At 35.0% G+C, this 17,547-nt stretch overlaps 1 protein-coding gene across 1 annotated transcript; it reads left to right on the top strand.

Moving 5' to 3' along the window:
- Positions 1 to 13,981: 13,981 nt before the first annotated feature.
- On the top strand, positions 13,982 to 16,654 carry LOC149233209 (cytochrome P450 71AU50-like). Its single transcript, XM_089376679.1, has 2 exons — positions 13,982 to 14,662; positions 15,904 to 16,654. Exons 1-2 carry the CDS (start codon positions 13,982 to 13,984, stop codon positions 16,528 to 16,530), a joined length of 1,308 nt encoding a protein of 435 aa, XP_089232805.1. The 3' UTR covers positions 16,531 to 16,654.
- Positions 16,655 to 17,547: the final 893 nt, after the last annotated feature.

The raw sequence follows: 17,547 nt of genomic DNA, 5'->3' as shown, positions 1-17,547 counted from the left end.
TTAACATATAGAAAACTGATTATGCGATATGTTGTTCACAACTACTCTGCCTAACTTCTTATGCAGAATGGTTTATCTTTATTGATTTATATTCTGATATCAGTTGAATGATCTTTATTACCGGCTGCTGTTAGAAATCTTTCTAGATCGCATAACAAAAGAAAAACACCCCGGGTTAGCGTAGATTAGATGTATTTTTCTTCATTAGATTACATTAGCATAGAGTTAATTTAGCAGTTAGAATTAAGACTAGATTAGAAGAATCCTTCCCCCCTTCCTTAGATTAATACCATCAGACTCTATGCACACACACACACCCATCACATTGGGAAACTGGTCCCATTATCCCCAGTTGGACCCGCTACTCCAAACGGGCAAGGAGCCGCCAACCAGGTTCCGGACCGGGTGGGTATCCCCCTTGTTGTTGACCCGACCTCGGGGCCCTCAACATGGGCTCAAGAGCTTAATTCAGAGATTTGTAGTTGATAACTAACCTCTTTTTTCCACATTTTTTCTCTGAGTGCTTGTTGACATAAGAAGTTGGACATGCCCAAGAACCCTTTCATGGTTCTATCAATTTTCTCTTTATCAAGTCAATAATTTCTGCTTTACAAAGCTCTTGTTCAGACAGGCTTATGTGATTTGTTGATGCCTTTTGTGCTTTGAAATAGCCTTCTCCCTAAAATGGAAGTGAGACAAAATATTTTTGCCTAAAACAAAATGCACCAGGGTGTTCTATTGTACAATCATTTTTCAACTTATTTACAATATCAGATAGAATAGTAGGGCGATGGACTTCTGCATTCTTAACAATTTTCCGTATCTTGGAAATATTTGTTACTGCTTCGTCGAAATTTCTTACCTCATCAAGTTTTACTCTTAGTGTGTATTTATTCTAAGTAGGGACTTGCACCTTTTCACCTTGAATGTTGAAATTATCATGTTCGCTTCAATGGTAATTGGCATAATTTTTTTCATAAAATCTTGTCCAAGCAACATATCAACACCAATAGTATAATTATATAAAGTGACATATGCTTCTTGTGATCTTAAGAGTATTGGAAATTCTGGAGCAATATATGGAGCTTTTATCAATTGTTTGTTAACTTCTCTAAATTGGAGTTGAGTGGGTTTCGAAAAGTAAGCAAGAACGACCTTGAATTCGAAACAGCTGCTCATAGCTCCAGTATCAATCTGAGCATCAAGAATGTATTCTTTGTAGTATGGAACTTTTATTTTTACAGGGATGACCATCCTATCATCAATACTACTGATGTAATGGATTTCTTCATTATTGTGTCGATTATTTAATAGTAATAGAGTTTGAGAGGAAAGGAAAATAGAAGAAACAAAGTGTGAGTTCAGACTATCAAGTTCTTGCATGTTGGCTTGAATCCTTTGTGCAAGCTACTTCATCTGGTTTCTGTCTCTTTGGAGATCTTATTCTACCCTTTTAATCTTATCCAATAATTTTTCTGCAATATTACCAGTGGATTCTTATGATGCTTCTGGTGTTATATGCCAATCTGAAATCTCAAAGTCCTCTCCATCAGTTATCTTGTGAGGAATAGAAGCCTCGAAATGGTCAATCTTTTCTTGGAGGCATCTTCGAGGAATAATCAAGCTAGGGTGAAGAGAGGCATTTTGTCTTTGGATTTCTTCAATTTGATGTTGGATATCATAAAATGAAAACATGAAACAATTGGAAAGATATATACACTCACTACTGTCACTATTATTGTATGAAAGAGAAACCTTTTTGGAATTTTTCATCAATGTCATAACTATTATCTGAATCAATACTATGTACATAAAAACATTCAAAATCAGAATCTTTCTGAGAAACTAAATCCCAATCATCTGGGTCATAAGAGGATTTAAAAACTTCGGCAATCTTTTTCTGGATTCCTTTCTTTCCTTTGTTGGGATATTTGTTGGCCCAATGACTAGTCTGACCACAAATAAAGAATTTAGACTGCTTTAGGTGGTTTAGACCTTTTCTTGAAAACAAATCTTGATCTTCTGGCTAGAGGAGGTCTTGACCTATATTGCTTTTTCTTAGTAGTAGGAGGTCGAGACCTACACGGACACTTACCACTTTGGTCTTTTTGAGAACCCTTTCTGGAGTGGTTCTTATAACACCCAAAATTATATGTTTCAGTAAAGGAGTCACAGATGGTGAGGTTGAAATGCAACTGTTTTTTGACATTCTTACGAGTTTTTTTGGTGGCACATTCATTCTTTAGAATGGTAAGAATGTGTTTGTGAAGTGTGGCTAGAGCTAATGTATTTATGGAAATGTGTTTTACAGACAGTGACTGTTGAACTAATTCAGGTATTTGACTTGGCATGGAGGCTATGTAGTGCTGGAGATAAGCCACATTATGGTGATCAAGGATTTTATAATAAGGATTTTTCATTGTGCAATAATATTCTGATCACCAATCTAAATTACAAAATCTTTGACTCATAAACATTTGGGCATAATGTTCACTGTCAGAGGAAATAACTCCAAGAAATTCATGGGAGAGATCCATCAAGATAGCTTCCAAAGGATCATCATTTTCAAGAATTTCTGTTTTCTCTTCATTCTTAAGCATTTCCCACCATATTCTGGCATTCGCTATTAGGTTCCGTGTGATTAATATGAATACCTCTTTCCATGAATCTTTAGTGTCTTCTTTCTTCTGAGAAGCCCATGCATTAATCTATTGCAAGTGAATTAATGTTTGATCCCTGTATAGACAGTAAAAATTGATAAAGACAGTATTGTTTTGATTTCCAAGTTTTGTTTGGACATTGATATCATATCTAGCTTCTATAGAGGCAAGGTGTTCAGTCCAAGAATGGAATGGTCTCTTTTTCTGATGAGAGCTAACACCACCTTCTAACACATTTGCAGCTTTGTTAGAAAAGATGAAAGAAATTGTTCTTTTGTGCTTAGTTGTATAGGATCCTCCTTCATCCCCTAACTGGCTTGCCATCTTTATTTCTCTCGTGTAAAATTATGAAATCTTATTTTTAAAAAGGTTTAATTTTTCTCGCGCTAACTCGATACACTTTGCTAAGGCTTCAAACTGGCTTTCATATTTTTCAAAAACTTCGAGAGAGAGACTGGATGAGGACTGGGAAGATTTTATCAAGGTGAATTTAAGGCCATCTTCTTTTATATCAGAATGTGTAGGGGGATATCTTGATCTACTCATAGAAGTTTAAAAACTTGTGAATGCTCTACTTATTACCCCTAATTGATCATTAATTGTTCTTAACTGATTTTCATGAGTATTCTGGTGAGCATATATTGTATCTATGCTTTGGTGGATATTTCGGACATGCTCTTTTACTTCTGCAATGTCTCTTGCTAGATCATCTATGTTTTGTGCCACACATACAGACATGTAGTTAGCATAATTTTGCATTTTTAAGTATTCTACTGGGTCAGGCTCTTTGGCTAATCAATAATATAGAAATTGCAGATCACTCTGGATAGCACCATCTCTGAATTTAGGAGAACTATTACTGGGTTCTAGTCTCCTTTCCGACAATTCTTCTTTTGCCCCTGTCTTTTCTCTAGGTAGACTGAACATTTTCTAGTCTCGGACAGAGAACATAATGCATTTAGGATAGTATGAGTGTTGTCCTTAAAGTGATGTATAAGTGATGGTTTGGTATTTCTTTTTTCAATTTTCTTTTTCTTTTTCATGGAAATATACACAATTTGGTAAGTGATGATGATTATGGCTACTTGGAGATACTGACATTCTGGGTGGTATTTCTACATAACGACAGACTCTATCTGACTGAATTCTTGGTAATTGTTTTTTTGAAGTAGTCAGTTGGAAACGTAAATCAGTACTATGATCAACGTTTGTAACTAACTTTAATTGGTTTGGAGATGAAGAGCTTGTTAGCTGCGAATACTTCTAAGACATAAAAGTATACTTACTATTCCATTTAGAAGGAAGGCTTAGTTCATAAAATCCTACTTGCAATGGATTAGTATTACCGAGACCAACAATGACACCTTTTAATGCTTGTTGTCATGGATTGGGATGTAGTGGAGGCATAGAAAAGGAGACACTTCTAATACAAACATTATATTGGAGATTTTTTATTTGTGTATGAGGGGCATATCATATCCATGGAACTGTATGTAAGCTTGGAGAAATTCATTAATGTATGGATCTGTAAGCAACACTTGGTATCTTGGGATGATTGAATACCAAACAAGACCATTATTTAGGGGAATTTGGGATCTTTCTATCAATAAGTCTTCAAACTTATTGTGTCTGGTATCAAGAATCAGTTATCTAACCCTAGGCGTACAAGAGGATTAATCCCAAATTGTATGAGTCTGATATGTATGTATTTGTAATCATGACTAAGACCCCATCCTACATATTCATTTCTAATGAGAGGAATTTGATATACACTCTGACCAATAGAAACAAGAACATTTATAGAGGAAAATATAAACGGCGTAGTAGCGCGAAACTGAAAAATTGGCAGCTTATACATATTTTCCATCTCAATGTTTGGTAGTTCCCAATTAGGTTGTGGATTAAATTCCTACTCTATGACTCTAGTATCAAACAAAACATCTGTATTTATTTTGTTCAAAAACTTTGTAAGCTATGCCCATTTTTTGTCATCTGCTACTTTATGAGATTCATTAGAGAAATTAAAACTTTGCCTGGCATCCATACTAATGAATATAAAAGGATTAAAATCACCTAAAAATTGTGATTTTCAATCACGAGTCATGCCCTATGCCCAACAACAACTTTCCTCAGCAATAATGGGACTTATCGCGGTAGACACCTTCAACTTTTGCTTACAACACATACGTTTCTCCTTTCTACCTCAAACAGAATGGAATAATTTGCATTATATTATAAAATTCTGAGTATTTCCATAATATGAAAGAAGTTCTCTTTGAGTTTTAAGTTGAAAACATTTGCATTCTGTGTTCTGTGATCTTTGAGTTCTTTAGCCCTTTGAGTTCTTTTGTGTTATCACGCATTATAAAATTGGTATCAAAAGCTTGAGCAACACCCCAAAGGCTCATCGTATATAAGGAAGTATTAGCCTCATCTCAAGACACTTGTAAAATTCTAAGTATTTCCATAATATGAAAGAAGTTCTCTTTGAGTTTTAAGTTTAAAACATCTGCATTTTGTGTTCTGTGATCTTTGAGTTCTTTATCCCTTTGAGTTATTTTGTGTTATCGCTCATTGTAAAATTTGTATCAAAGCATTATAATATGAAATAAGTTCCTCCTATCAATGTGTCTTCAAACTTATTGTGTCTGGTATCAAGAACACAAGTTAGACATGAGTTATCTAACCCTAGTCGTACAAGAGGATTAATCCCAAATTGTATTAGTTCGATATGTATGTATTTTTAACCATGACTCAAACCCCATTCTACATCTTCCTTTCTAATGAGAGGAATTTGATATCCACTCTAACCAACAGAAACATGATCATTTACAGAGGAAAATCTAAACAGTGTAGAAGCACAAAATTAAAAAACTAGGAGTTTATATATCTTTTCCATCTCAATGCTTGGTAGTTCCCAATTACGTTGTGGATTAAATTCTTGCTCTACGACTCTAGTATTAAATAAAACATCTGTATTTCTTTTGTTCAAAAACTTTGTAAGCCATGCCCATTTTTTCTCATGTGATTCTTCATAACACAAAAGAACTCAAAGGGCTAAAGAAATCAAAGATCGCAGAACATGAAATGCATATGTTTTGAACTTAAAACTCAAAGAAACCTTCTATCATATTATGGAAATACTCGGAATTTTACAAGTGTCTTGAGCTGAGGCTAATGCTTCCTTATATATGATGAGCCCTCGGAGTGTTGCTGAAGTCTCCGATACTTTCCCATCCCCAAAGTGAAATATCATATCCCACAAAATCTTCATGATATGATACAAAGTGGAGATTCTAACTGGGGGAACCCACGAAAGCCATAATGTATGTACTAAAAGGTTATATACAGTAGATATTCCTTTACGGAAGAGATCATATCTGTACTAAAAGCTGATACACAATGGATATTCTAATTTCTTGAAACCACAAAAGCAAAACTAAGTACAATGATTATTGACACATAGGAGATTCTTTTAAGGAGAACCCCCAAAAGCCTAAAATAGACCAAACTAAGTACAATGATTATTGACATAGAGGAGATTCTTTTAAGGAGAACCCTCGAAAGCCTAAAATAAAATCTCTTTGAAGATTTGGTCACCAACCTTTGGGGCTATGGTCAGATTCATAGTCAGAATCATAATCAGACTCATATTCTTCAATATACCTATCAAGACTTAACCCAGGAAGTTATTGTAACCATGATGGTTCCCTTCCAAAGCTGGCTGAAAAAGATGAGAAACAAATGAATGGATCTACATTATCTGGGGGAATTCCAACTTCACCAAAATAGTCAATTTCAATAGTAAAATTATATCCTGTAGGAGAAGCACTATCTTGGTTGACCTTCATGTTGGTGCCTTTATATAATAGATAAAATTTAAATAAATTATATCTTTCTGCTCCATGTTGCATGTCATTATACAAAATAGAAAGGGAAAATTGCTGATAGAGCTTGCCTTGATCTTATTTTCTGGGAACAAATGAAACAAGTAGGAGATTCATCCAACTACCCCAATGAATGAATGGAGACATGATGTCTTCACAATACATAATGATTGAAATTCTTTCATATGCACTGGCATACTGAAGAATGGAATAATAATCTATCCATCTCAGATTAGGATCATAAATATAAACAAGTCTGTGATATGGATATCTTACTACACCAAAATAAGCATGGTTGTTGTTGATGGGTGCTAATGGAATATCATAGTTGTGCCTTGTATCTGAGAGCCAAAACCATTTCTCAAGAATGATCTTCTGGATTTCCATGGGTAAAGACAAAACCTTTTCTAAAAGACAATCTACACAAAAAGAATAATGGCAGGAAGGGAATAATGTAACTTGGGATTTGTTCTGGGAGGATGATGAACATTCACCAAAATGAAAAAAAATTAATTGCATATTTTGTCTTAATAATTTCTCCTTCTCTGGTCATTAAATCTACAAGATAATTCTCTTTACTAAATTTATATATGAAGCCAAAGTCATATCCATCTAACCATAAAGCCCATCTTAAAATTCTGGAATTACCTTGGTCAAGCAATCTTTTGTTTTCTAGGATCCCTTTCATGTGCTTGGGATCTGTCTTAACAACGAAGTGGAAACTTTTAAGGAACAATATGAGTCTTTTTATACATTTCTTTATTGGTAGAATTTCTTTATGGGAAGAAGGATAAATTTTTTTAGCATCTGAGAATGTCCCTAAGGCATATGCACACACTTCTTCCTTTTTTCCATGTTTCTGCAATAAGATTTCTTCCCAACAGTAATCTGAGGCATCTCTTTCAAGAATGAATGGTAGGTCACTATGGGGAAGAGCCAAATGTGGTAGCTGTTTGATTTTCTGCTTTATATTTCTTACAGCTTTAATCATTTGCTCATTCCAAATGTTTCCCTTTTTTAGCCTTTGTTGCAGAAGCATTGTATCTGCGGCCTGCTCTGGATAAAATTGCCTGATGTAATTCAAACATCCTAAAAATATTTGTACAGTCTTAACATATGGAAAATAGTCTAGAAAAATTGATAAAGAATTCAATACACGTGGTTGTAATTCTATTCTGCCTTGGGATATGATTAAACCCAAGTACTCAATCTGTGTTTGTGCAATAATGAAATTATCTGGGGAGGTAGAAAGAACTATACCATGCTTGAAAACAAGTTGATAAAATACCTCTAAGTATTTTTTATGTTCACTAATATCCTTGCTGAAAATTAACAAATCATCTATGTAGATAATGATAAAAGAATAGTCTTGAACAAGATCTTCCATTCTCTTTTGGAATTCTAATGGGGCATTCTTCAAACCAAATGGCATAACTGTCCATTGAAACTGTCCTCCAAGTACCACAAATGTTGTTTTATATTTGCCTTCAGGATTAATGCCAATTTTCCAAAACCCACTTTTAAGATCAAACTTACTAAATACATTTTCTTTGGCAATCTTTGATAACAACATTTATTTATTAGGTAAAGGATATTTAATGGGCACAAGAGCTTCATTCAAAGCTTTTTAGTTGATAACTAACCTCCTTTTTCCACATTTTTTCTCTGAGTGCTTGTTGACATAAAAAGTTGGACATGCCCAAGAACTCTTGCATGGTTCTATCAGTTTTCTCTTTATCAAGTCATTAATTTTTGCTTTAAAAATCTCCTGTTCAGACGGTCTCATGTGATTTTCTGATGCCTTTTGTGCTTTGACATAGCCTTCTCTCTGAAATGGAAATGAGACAAAATATTTTTCCCTGAACCAGAATGCATAAGGTTGTTCGGTTATACAATCATCTTACACCTTATTTACAATATCAAATAGAACAATAGGGCCATGGATTTCTGCATGCTTAACAATTTTCTGTATCTTGGAAAGATTTTTTACTGCTTCATCAAAATTTCTTACCTCATCAGGTTTTACTCTGAGTGTGTATTTACTATTAGTAGGGACTTGCACCTTTTCGCCTTCAATGCTGAAAATTATCATGTTCTTTTCAATGGTAATTAGCATGAATTTTTTCATAAAATTATGTCCAAGCAACATATCAACACCAATATCATAATTATATAAAGTGACATATGCTTCTTATGATCCTAAGAGTATTGGAAAGTATGGAGCAATATATGGAATTTTTGTCAGTTGTTTTCTAACTGCTCTAAACTGGACTTGAGTGGGTTTCCAATAGTAAGCAAGAATGGCCTTGAATTTGCAATAGTTTCTCATAGCTCCAGTATCAATCTGAGCATCAAGAATGTATTCTTTGTAGCCTGACACTTTTATTTTTACCGGGATGACCATCCTATCATCAATACCACTATTGTCATGAATGTCTTCATTACTGTGTTGATTAGCTGATACTAATCGAGTTTGAGAGGAAAGGAAAGTAGAAGAAAGAAACTGTGAGTTCAGACTATCAAGTTATTGCATGTTAGCTTGAATACTTTGTGAATGTTGTTTCATCTCGTTTCTATCTCTTTGGAGATCTTCTTCTACCCTTTTAATCTTATCCAATATTTTTTCTGCAATATTACCAGAGGATTCTTGTGATTCTTCTCGTGTTATATGCCAATCTGAAATCTCAAAGTCCTCTCAATCAGTTATCTTGTGAGGAATAGAAGCCTGCAAATGGTCAATCTTTTCTTGGAGGTGTCTTCAAGGAATAATCAAGATAGGATGAAGAGAGGCCTTTTGTCTCTGCATTTCTTCAATTTGATGTTGGAGATCATAAAATGAAAACATGAAACAATTGGACATATATGTACACTCACTACTGTCACTATTATTGTCTGAAAGAGAAACCTTTTGGAATTTTTCATCAATGTCATACCTATTATCTGAATGAGTACTATGTACAGAAAAACATTCAAAATTGGAATCTGTCTGAGAAACTAAATCCCAATCAGCTAGGTCATAAGAGGATTTAAAAACTTCGGAAATCTTTTTCTAGATTCCTTTCTTTCCTTTGTTGGGACATATATTTGCCCAATGACCAGTCTGACCACAAATAAAGCATTTAGATTGTTTAGCTGGTTTAGACCTTTTCTTGATAATAAATCATGATCTTCTGTCTATAGGAGATCTTGACCTATATTTCTTTTTCTTAGTAGTAGGAGGTCAAGACCTACAAGAACACTTACCACTTTGTCTTTTTGAGAACCCTTTTTGGAGTGGTTCTTATAACACCCAAAATGATATGTTTCAGTAAAGGAGTCACAGATGGTGGGGTTGAAATGCAATTGCTTTTTCACATTCTTATGAGATTTCTTGGCGGCACATTCATTCTTCAGAATGGTAAGAATGTGTTCATAAAGTGTGACTAGAGACAATGTATCTATGGAAATGTGTTGTGTAGATAGTGATTGTTGAACTAATTCAGGTATTTTACCTATCATGGAGGCTATGTAGTGTTGGAGATAAGCCACATTATGGTGATCAGGGATTTTATGATAAAAATTTTGCATTGTTCCTTAAAAGTGTCCACTTCATTGTTAAGATAAGGAGAAACACATATGTTGTAAGCAAAAGCTGAAGGTGTCTGCCGCGATAAGTGTCATTGTTGCCGAGGAAAGGTGTTGTTTGGCATAGGGCATGACCCATGATTACAAATATACAATTTTTCAGGTGCTTTTAATCCTTTTACCTTCATCAGTATGGATGCTAGGCAAAGTTTTAATTTCTCTAATGCATCTTGTAAAGCAACACATGAGAAAAAATGGGCATGGCTTACAAAGTTTTTGAACAAAAGCAATACAAATGTTTTGTTTGATACTAGGGTCATAGAGAAGGAATTTAATCCACAACCTAATTGGGAACTACCAAACATTGAGATGGAAAAGATATATAAACTCCCAGTTTTTCAGTTCCACGCTGCTACACTATTTAGATTTTCCTCTCTAAAGGTTCTTGTTTATGTTGGTCAGAGTGTATATCAAATTCCTCTCATTAGAAAGGAAGATGTAGAATGGGGTCTGACTCATAGTTACAAATACATGCATATTAGACTCATATAATTTGGGATTATTCCTCTTGTACGACCAGGGTTAGATAACTCATGTCTAACTTGTGTTCTTGATGTCAGACACAATAAGTTTGAAGACGTATTGATAGGAGGATTCCAAAGTCCCATAAATAATGGTCCCTTTTGGTCTTCAGTCATCGCAAGATACAAGTGTCTTGAGTTGAGGCTAATGCTTCCTTATATAGGATGAGCCCTCAGAGTGTTGATCAAGCTTTTGATTTTTTGCCATCCCCAAAGTGAAATATCATATCCCACAAAATATTCATGATATGATACAAAGTGGAGATTCTAACTGGGGGAACACACGAAAGCCATAATGTATGTACTAAAAGGTTATATACTGTAGATATTCCTTTACGGAATAGATAATATATGTACCTTATATCTTCATCAGTATGGATGCTAGGAGAATTTTTAATTTCTCTAATGAATCTCGTAAAGTAACGCATGAGAAAAAATGGGCATGGCTTACAAAGTTTTTGAACAAAAGCAATACAAATGTTTTGTTTGATACTAGAGTCATAGAGAAGAAATTTAATCCACAACCTAATTGGGAATTACCAAACATTGAGATGGAAGAGATATATAAACTCCGAGTTTTTCAGTTGTGTGCTGCTACACTTTTAGATTTTCCTCTGTAAATGTTCCTGTAAATATTAATTAATTTAGATGAAATTAATATTTCATCTAATGCATTTAATTATATTAATTTGGATCTAAGATCATGTATGAGGCTTTTCATTGTTTTCAGTTTTATATTAAAATTAGTTGACAGATAGCAAAATCAAGGTTTTCATATAGATAGGGCAGGGAGGAGCATAGGTTGGGCTAAAGGAACCATTCAATTTGCTAAATGAGGTTTTCATATAGACATGAGTGAGTTCAAATGGGTTAAAACAATCATTCATTTCACTGCAATCAATGAAACCAAGTGGTAATGGTGTCAATGAAGCCATTTGAAACCTTTTTGCGACCCTTTTTTGTATTTATTTATTGACAAATTCTGATGCAAAAAGCACTTTAAAAGTTAATTGTTGTCGAAAACAAGCTTGTGCTAATTCTAGTTACTTTTCTTTGTAGGAATAGATTAAATTGTTTGCAGATTATTGTGTATGATTAGCTTGTTGTGTGAGTCATGCCACAAGGGTGTGAAATTTAACTAACTGATTGAGTTATTTTTTATTAAGTTAAAAATAGGTGTTGCATGATTATAGATTTTATAAAAGGGTTGCCATTATGTGTTGAGCATTTTTTTTTAAATCAATGCCTACATATGCAATTCCAATGATTGCTATAACTCCTCACATAATTTTTTAAATAATGCTAGCTTAATGGAAGAGCACCTGCCTTATAAGGAGGGTGGTGGTTCGATCCCACTATGCCCTAACATGAATTAATGAATGATATTGTATTTTATTTTTAAATTAGATATTTTTTATATTGATTTATTTCAATGGCGAGATACTTTTCTAGATTCATTGTTTTATATTGTCTCTAAAGAGACAAAAGTGATATTGTATTGCTTTTAAATATAAAATTTTATTATCTCTAGAGAGACAATAGCTAGCATTAGAGACTTATTGTCTCTATAAAGACAATATGTCTTCAATCCGAACTATTGTTTATGTAGAGACAAAAATGAAAATGTCTCTAAGAGACAATAATGTTTGTGTTATATATTGTTTTTATAGAGACAAATTTCTATGACTAATTTGAGGTACCCCCTTAAAGACAATATTTAAAACAATGTACAAATGTTTTTTATCTCAAGTTAAGACAATTTACCCAAACATTGTCTCAAATATTGTTTTAAACACCCATCGTGTAATAGTGTACTCTCCGAAAAAAGTACTTATTACTTAAAAAACATTAATTCTGATATGATAAAATAAATATAAGATGTTTTATATTAATTTTTATTTCTAAAAGGAAAATTTATCTGAATAACTTTGTAACAATTTGTTTCTTTAGTTGCGCAGATTCAAGTATATGACACTTCTAAATGTAATTTGTCGATGATTTGTTTGATGCGGTGATAGTGTAAGTTCAAATATGACATTTTTGAAATAATTATATATAATGAGATTAAGTATATAACATTTTTAAAATAGTTATATCTGATATAATAATTTTAATATATTTTAAAAATTACCCATTATTTTAATTCTGATTTCCATTAAAATAGGAAATCGTGATTTCCATACTTCATAAAGGTTGAGATATGATTCTGGGCAGAAAATGTTTTTAGATAAGAATTTGTATGCGGGGAGCTGTTACTTTCTCAGCCTTCAACGATAGAGGTTTCCAAAAGACTTTGAAAGAAAAATCCAAGTTCTAGAAGAGAAGAAATAGTTCAACACCCTCGATATGTTTTGTAGTTTAGAGAATGGCAAAATTTCCATGACAATTATTATTTTAAGAACATTAATTCAGATGTTTTTATGTAAATTTGTGCTTTTTTTGGTCAGAGGACAATTTGGTTGAGTAGTTTGGTGATCATTAGTTTCTCTTTAGTTCAGTAAGTCAAAGAATATGGCATTCGTGAAATAATTATATTATATAATATGTAATAGTGACATAGTTTGTTTAAGTGGTTTGGGGTGATTTGTTCCTTCTATCGGGTAAGTATGACACTTTTCAAATAATTATAGCTGTAATAGTGATAATCTTAGTTCTGATTTCCAAAAAACAAATATCGTGATTTCCATATTTCGTGAAGGTTGAGATATGATTCTGCGCAGATATTTGCAACCTTTTCAAGACATGCAGAGAGACCAGTGGCAGGATTAATGGAGGCCCAAAGTCTAGCTCGCGTGCAGAGAGAATCGTGGAAGGTGATTTCCGGGCCCCAACTGGACCATAATTTCACGTGTGTTGACTATGACCATACCCCCATCCTGTAATTAATGAGACCAGATTTCAGTTACCTGACGTTTATGCATGTTCGACCAGCCTATAAGTATTTCCACCACTCTACAGAAAAATATGTCCAGTAGTTCATTGTGTTGGAAGTAGTGAGCGTGCGCGGCTGAGATTGATCATGGCGATGGAGTTGGGTTTTCACCAGTTCCCAGTTTCGTGGAACGTAGGTAATTACTTTGATATTAAACTACTCAGTGCCTTTATCTTTGTATTGACAGTGGCGGCATGGAGTTTCCTTTTCAGGGGGAGGAATGGAAAATCTGGTAGCATGCCTAAGGGGAGGCTGCCTCCGGGGCCGTTTCTGTTGCCCATCATCGGCAACCTTCACCTGCTGGGAGACCTTCCCCACCGCGCTCTGGCGGCGCTATCTAAGAAATATGGGCCTCTCATGTCTCTCCGCCTCGGCTCCGCCCTCACCTTGGTCGTCTCCTCTCCAGATATGGCCAAGGAGTTTCTCAAGACCAATGACCGCATTTTCGCCAGCAGGTCTCCATACGCCGCTGCAAAATACCTGACCTATAATTCGTCGGATGTGGTCTTTGCTCCGTTAGGACCTTACTGGAGGCAGATGCGCAAGGTCTGTGTTTTACAGGTGCTCCACTCTAAGCGCATAGAATACTTCCGCTACATAAGAGAAGAGGAAGTCTCCGACATGATTCGCTCTCTTCTGAATTCAGTTCATCAGCCTGTAAACATTACTGAGATGGTGTCGGGTCTGGTGACTGACATAATGTGCAGGATGGCCTTCGGTAGAAAATATAGTGACCAGGACATAATTGGCAACATAGGGTTTGTATCAATGGTGAAAGAAATTGTTGCATTGTCTGGTTCTTTTAACATCGGAGACTACATACCATACTTGGCCTGGATGGATCTCCAAGGCTTCAGCCGTCGCTTCAAGAAAGTAAGGAAGTCGCAGGACGATTTCTTAGAGAAAGTAATTGATGATCACGCTGCGCAGAATGACGCCAACGCTCCACAAGATCTTGTGGATGTTTTAATTGCAGCCTCTGTCGATAAAAATGCAGAGTTCCAACCTTCACGAGATAATATTAAAGCGGTTCTTCTGGTAAGTATGTTTGGCTTGAAATTCATCTTCTCCCAGATTCATTCATCACATTGAGGTTAGGTTATATTTTACTTTTACTTTTTTTTGGGCAAAAATAATTGATGTTTGGAACCATAGATTGTGATTTATCATTTTATGTTTCGAACTATATAGTGTGATTTATCATTTTATGGGTAAGATAAATATGATTGGAGATGAACAATAATAATAGGTAGTTAGAAATGTCAAAAAATATTGGCAAAAATAATTTCAATGTAATGGATGGGAAGGGATGATATTAAAGTTGTTAGTGTGGTAAGTACGTTGGTTTGAAATTCTTCTCCATGATCTAGATTTATTATCTAGATTTATTATGGTTGGTTATTTTATCTCAAAGATAAACATATTAGTTGGTTTAAAGTATTGACAAAAATAATTTTGATGTGTTAAAAGATAATATTAAAAATGTTATTTTAGTAAATCTGTTGATTTGAAATTTTTTTCCTCAACCAGATTATTTTGCCCATGTTTCAAACCATTCAATGTGATTCATCATTTTAGTGTGATAGATTTAGAAAAGATAATATTAAAGTTGTTAAAGATAATATTAAAATGGTTATTCTATTAAATATGTTAGTATGAAATTCTTTCCCGGATTTAGATTATTTTGCCAATGTTTTAAACTATCTAGTATAATTCACCATTTTATTCCAAAAATAAACCATACTGGATGGTTCTTTGACAAAAATAATTTCAATGTGATAGATTCAAAAAAATAATATTAAAATTGTTATGATAAATATGTTAATTTGAAATTTTTCTCCCTAATCTATCCTATTGAGATTACTTTGTCAATTTCTCAAACCATCTGATACGATTCATTATTAATCATTTTATCTGGAAAATGAATCACACTTAAAATTCAAGGTTCAGAATGTTTATCATATTGAGATTATTTTATCTATTTCTCAACCCATCTAATGCTATTCATTATTAATCATTTTATCTGGAAAATGAATCACACTTAAAATGAATCACACTTAAAGTTCAGGGTTCAGAATGTTGGGAAAAAAAGTTGTCAACTAAAATACTAATTTCAGTATAATGAGCAGAACTATGTGCTAACTCTTCCTTCATTCTTAGGAATCACACAGGGAATATATATAGATGTTGATTTTGGATATATTATTTCATCAATTATTCCAATGGTTTCCGATAATTCAATAATTGTGACCCCGATTTTATGTTTACAATCGTGAAAGGATATGTTGGCCGCTGGCACGGACACGTCTTCTACAAGCTTAGACTGGACAATGGTCGAACTACTGAAGAACCCACCAGTGATGAAGAAGCTTCAGGGCGAGTTGGAACGTGTAGTTGGATTCGATCGCATGGTAAGCGAGTCTGACCTGCCTAGTCTCGTTTACTTACAAGCTGTGGTGAAAGAAGCGCTTAGACTCCATCCAGCGGGGCCGTTTGGGGTTCCCCACGCTTCTGTGGAGGACTGCACTATATTGGGTAATCAAATCCCCAAGGGAACTCGCCTTCTGGTGAACCTTTGGCAGATTGCAACGAACCCTGAGTCATGGGGGGAGGATGCAGATACTTTCAATCCAGAGAGATTTATGGAACCTGGTTCCATAGATTCTAGAATTCAGAACTTTGAGTGGCTTCCGTTTGGAGGAGGCAGGAGAGGATGTCCAGGACAGCAACTAGGAACTCTTGTCGTCGACTTTGCGGTGGCGCAACTCGTGCACTGTTTCAATTGGAAGCTTCCTGAGGGCATGGATGTGAAGGACCTGGACATGACTGAAAAGTATGAATTTACAATGCCTAGATCCCACAAACTCTTTGCGGTTCCAACTACTCGATTTGCCGTAGCAGAGTAATTATGTACGTATCATATTTGTATTGCCAACTGCTCACATTACGTCGTGTGGGAGTAAAATAAAAACAACAGACCACGTAGAAGCTGTTGAAATAAAGCCCTGGTCTTGTAGAAACTTCTTACCAGATGGGACATTATAGTGTTAATAGCTTAGTTATTAATTACGTGTTGAAATGCTAATTTCAATCGCTCAGCAGTTTTGGAAAACCGCCCAGATTTTTCCCGCGTCTCCAATTTTGAAACCAACAGTCGTGGCAGCGTCAGGCGTCGAGTCAGGAGCGCGGTGTATTGGCCATTTTCCGGCGCCGGGAAAATCTCGGGACCATTTGCCGGCGAAGGGATATTCCGGTGAGCGACTCCGATATAATATGGAGCAGACACGTGGATGACCACTGACGTAACGCAACGTAAGGTTCTCGGGAGGTAAAGCTCAGCAGTTGTGTGCCTTCCGATATCAACCATCGCCGTCCGATCAGCCTGACTGTCCTCCGCCGTTCATCAATGAAGCTGCTCCCCGCCTGCATCAAATCAAATTTTATGCGTAAAGTAAAAGTCAAGTTTTGGTTGACCGCCGAGAATGGAGGAGTTAATGTTTTTAATGCTTTACGTAATTTTTTTGGTGGCCCTCTTAAATGGTTATGGGCACATACGATATATATTTTTTTATATATGTTTTTTATATATGCTATGTAAGAGAGTGTGAGGTAAGGAGTTTTTTTTATGGTGTATTGTGGCTGTGGGAATATATAGTAATGTGCCTGCGTGCAAAATGGTGTGATGTTTTTTTTGTTGAGGTGTAGTGTGGCTGCGCCCATATTGTATTGTAATGGTGTGTGATGGCTCTGTGAGTGGTAATGTTTTTTTAAGAGTTGGCCATTGTGAAATGGGAGTGCAGCGGAAGCTGGAGTGAGTTGAAGTGTTGCACAGCAGTGCACAAATAATCCAGTTTTCTCATTATAATAAAAAAGGTATGTATGTAGTGTGAGAGCTCGGTGTGGAGCAAAAAATGAAATAGAAG

This window comes from Pinus tabuliformis, chromosome J (assembly GCF_031772625.1).
Source record: "Pinus tabuliformis cultivar Carrire ecotype Pingquan chromosome J, CPIR1, whole genome shotgun sequence".
Lineage (NCBI taxonomy): Eukaryota > Viridiplantae > Streptophyta > Pinopsida > Pinales > Pinaceae > Pinus > Pinus tabuliformis.
This window is presented reverse-complemented; position numbering and strand designations above follow the sequence as displayed.

Coding starts and splice junctions, on each gene's coding strand:
- LOC149233209 (XM_089376679.1), top strand. CDS start 13,982: ATGTCTCTCCGCCTCGGCTCCGCCCTCACCTTGGTCGTCTCCTCTCCA. Junction 14,663..15,903: donor ATATTAAAGCGGTTCTTCTG/GTAAGTATGTTT, acceptor CAATCGTGAAAG/GATATGTTGGCCGCTGGCAC.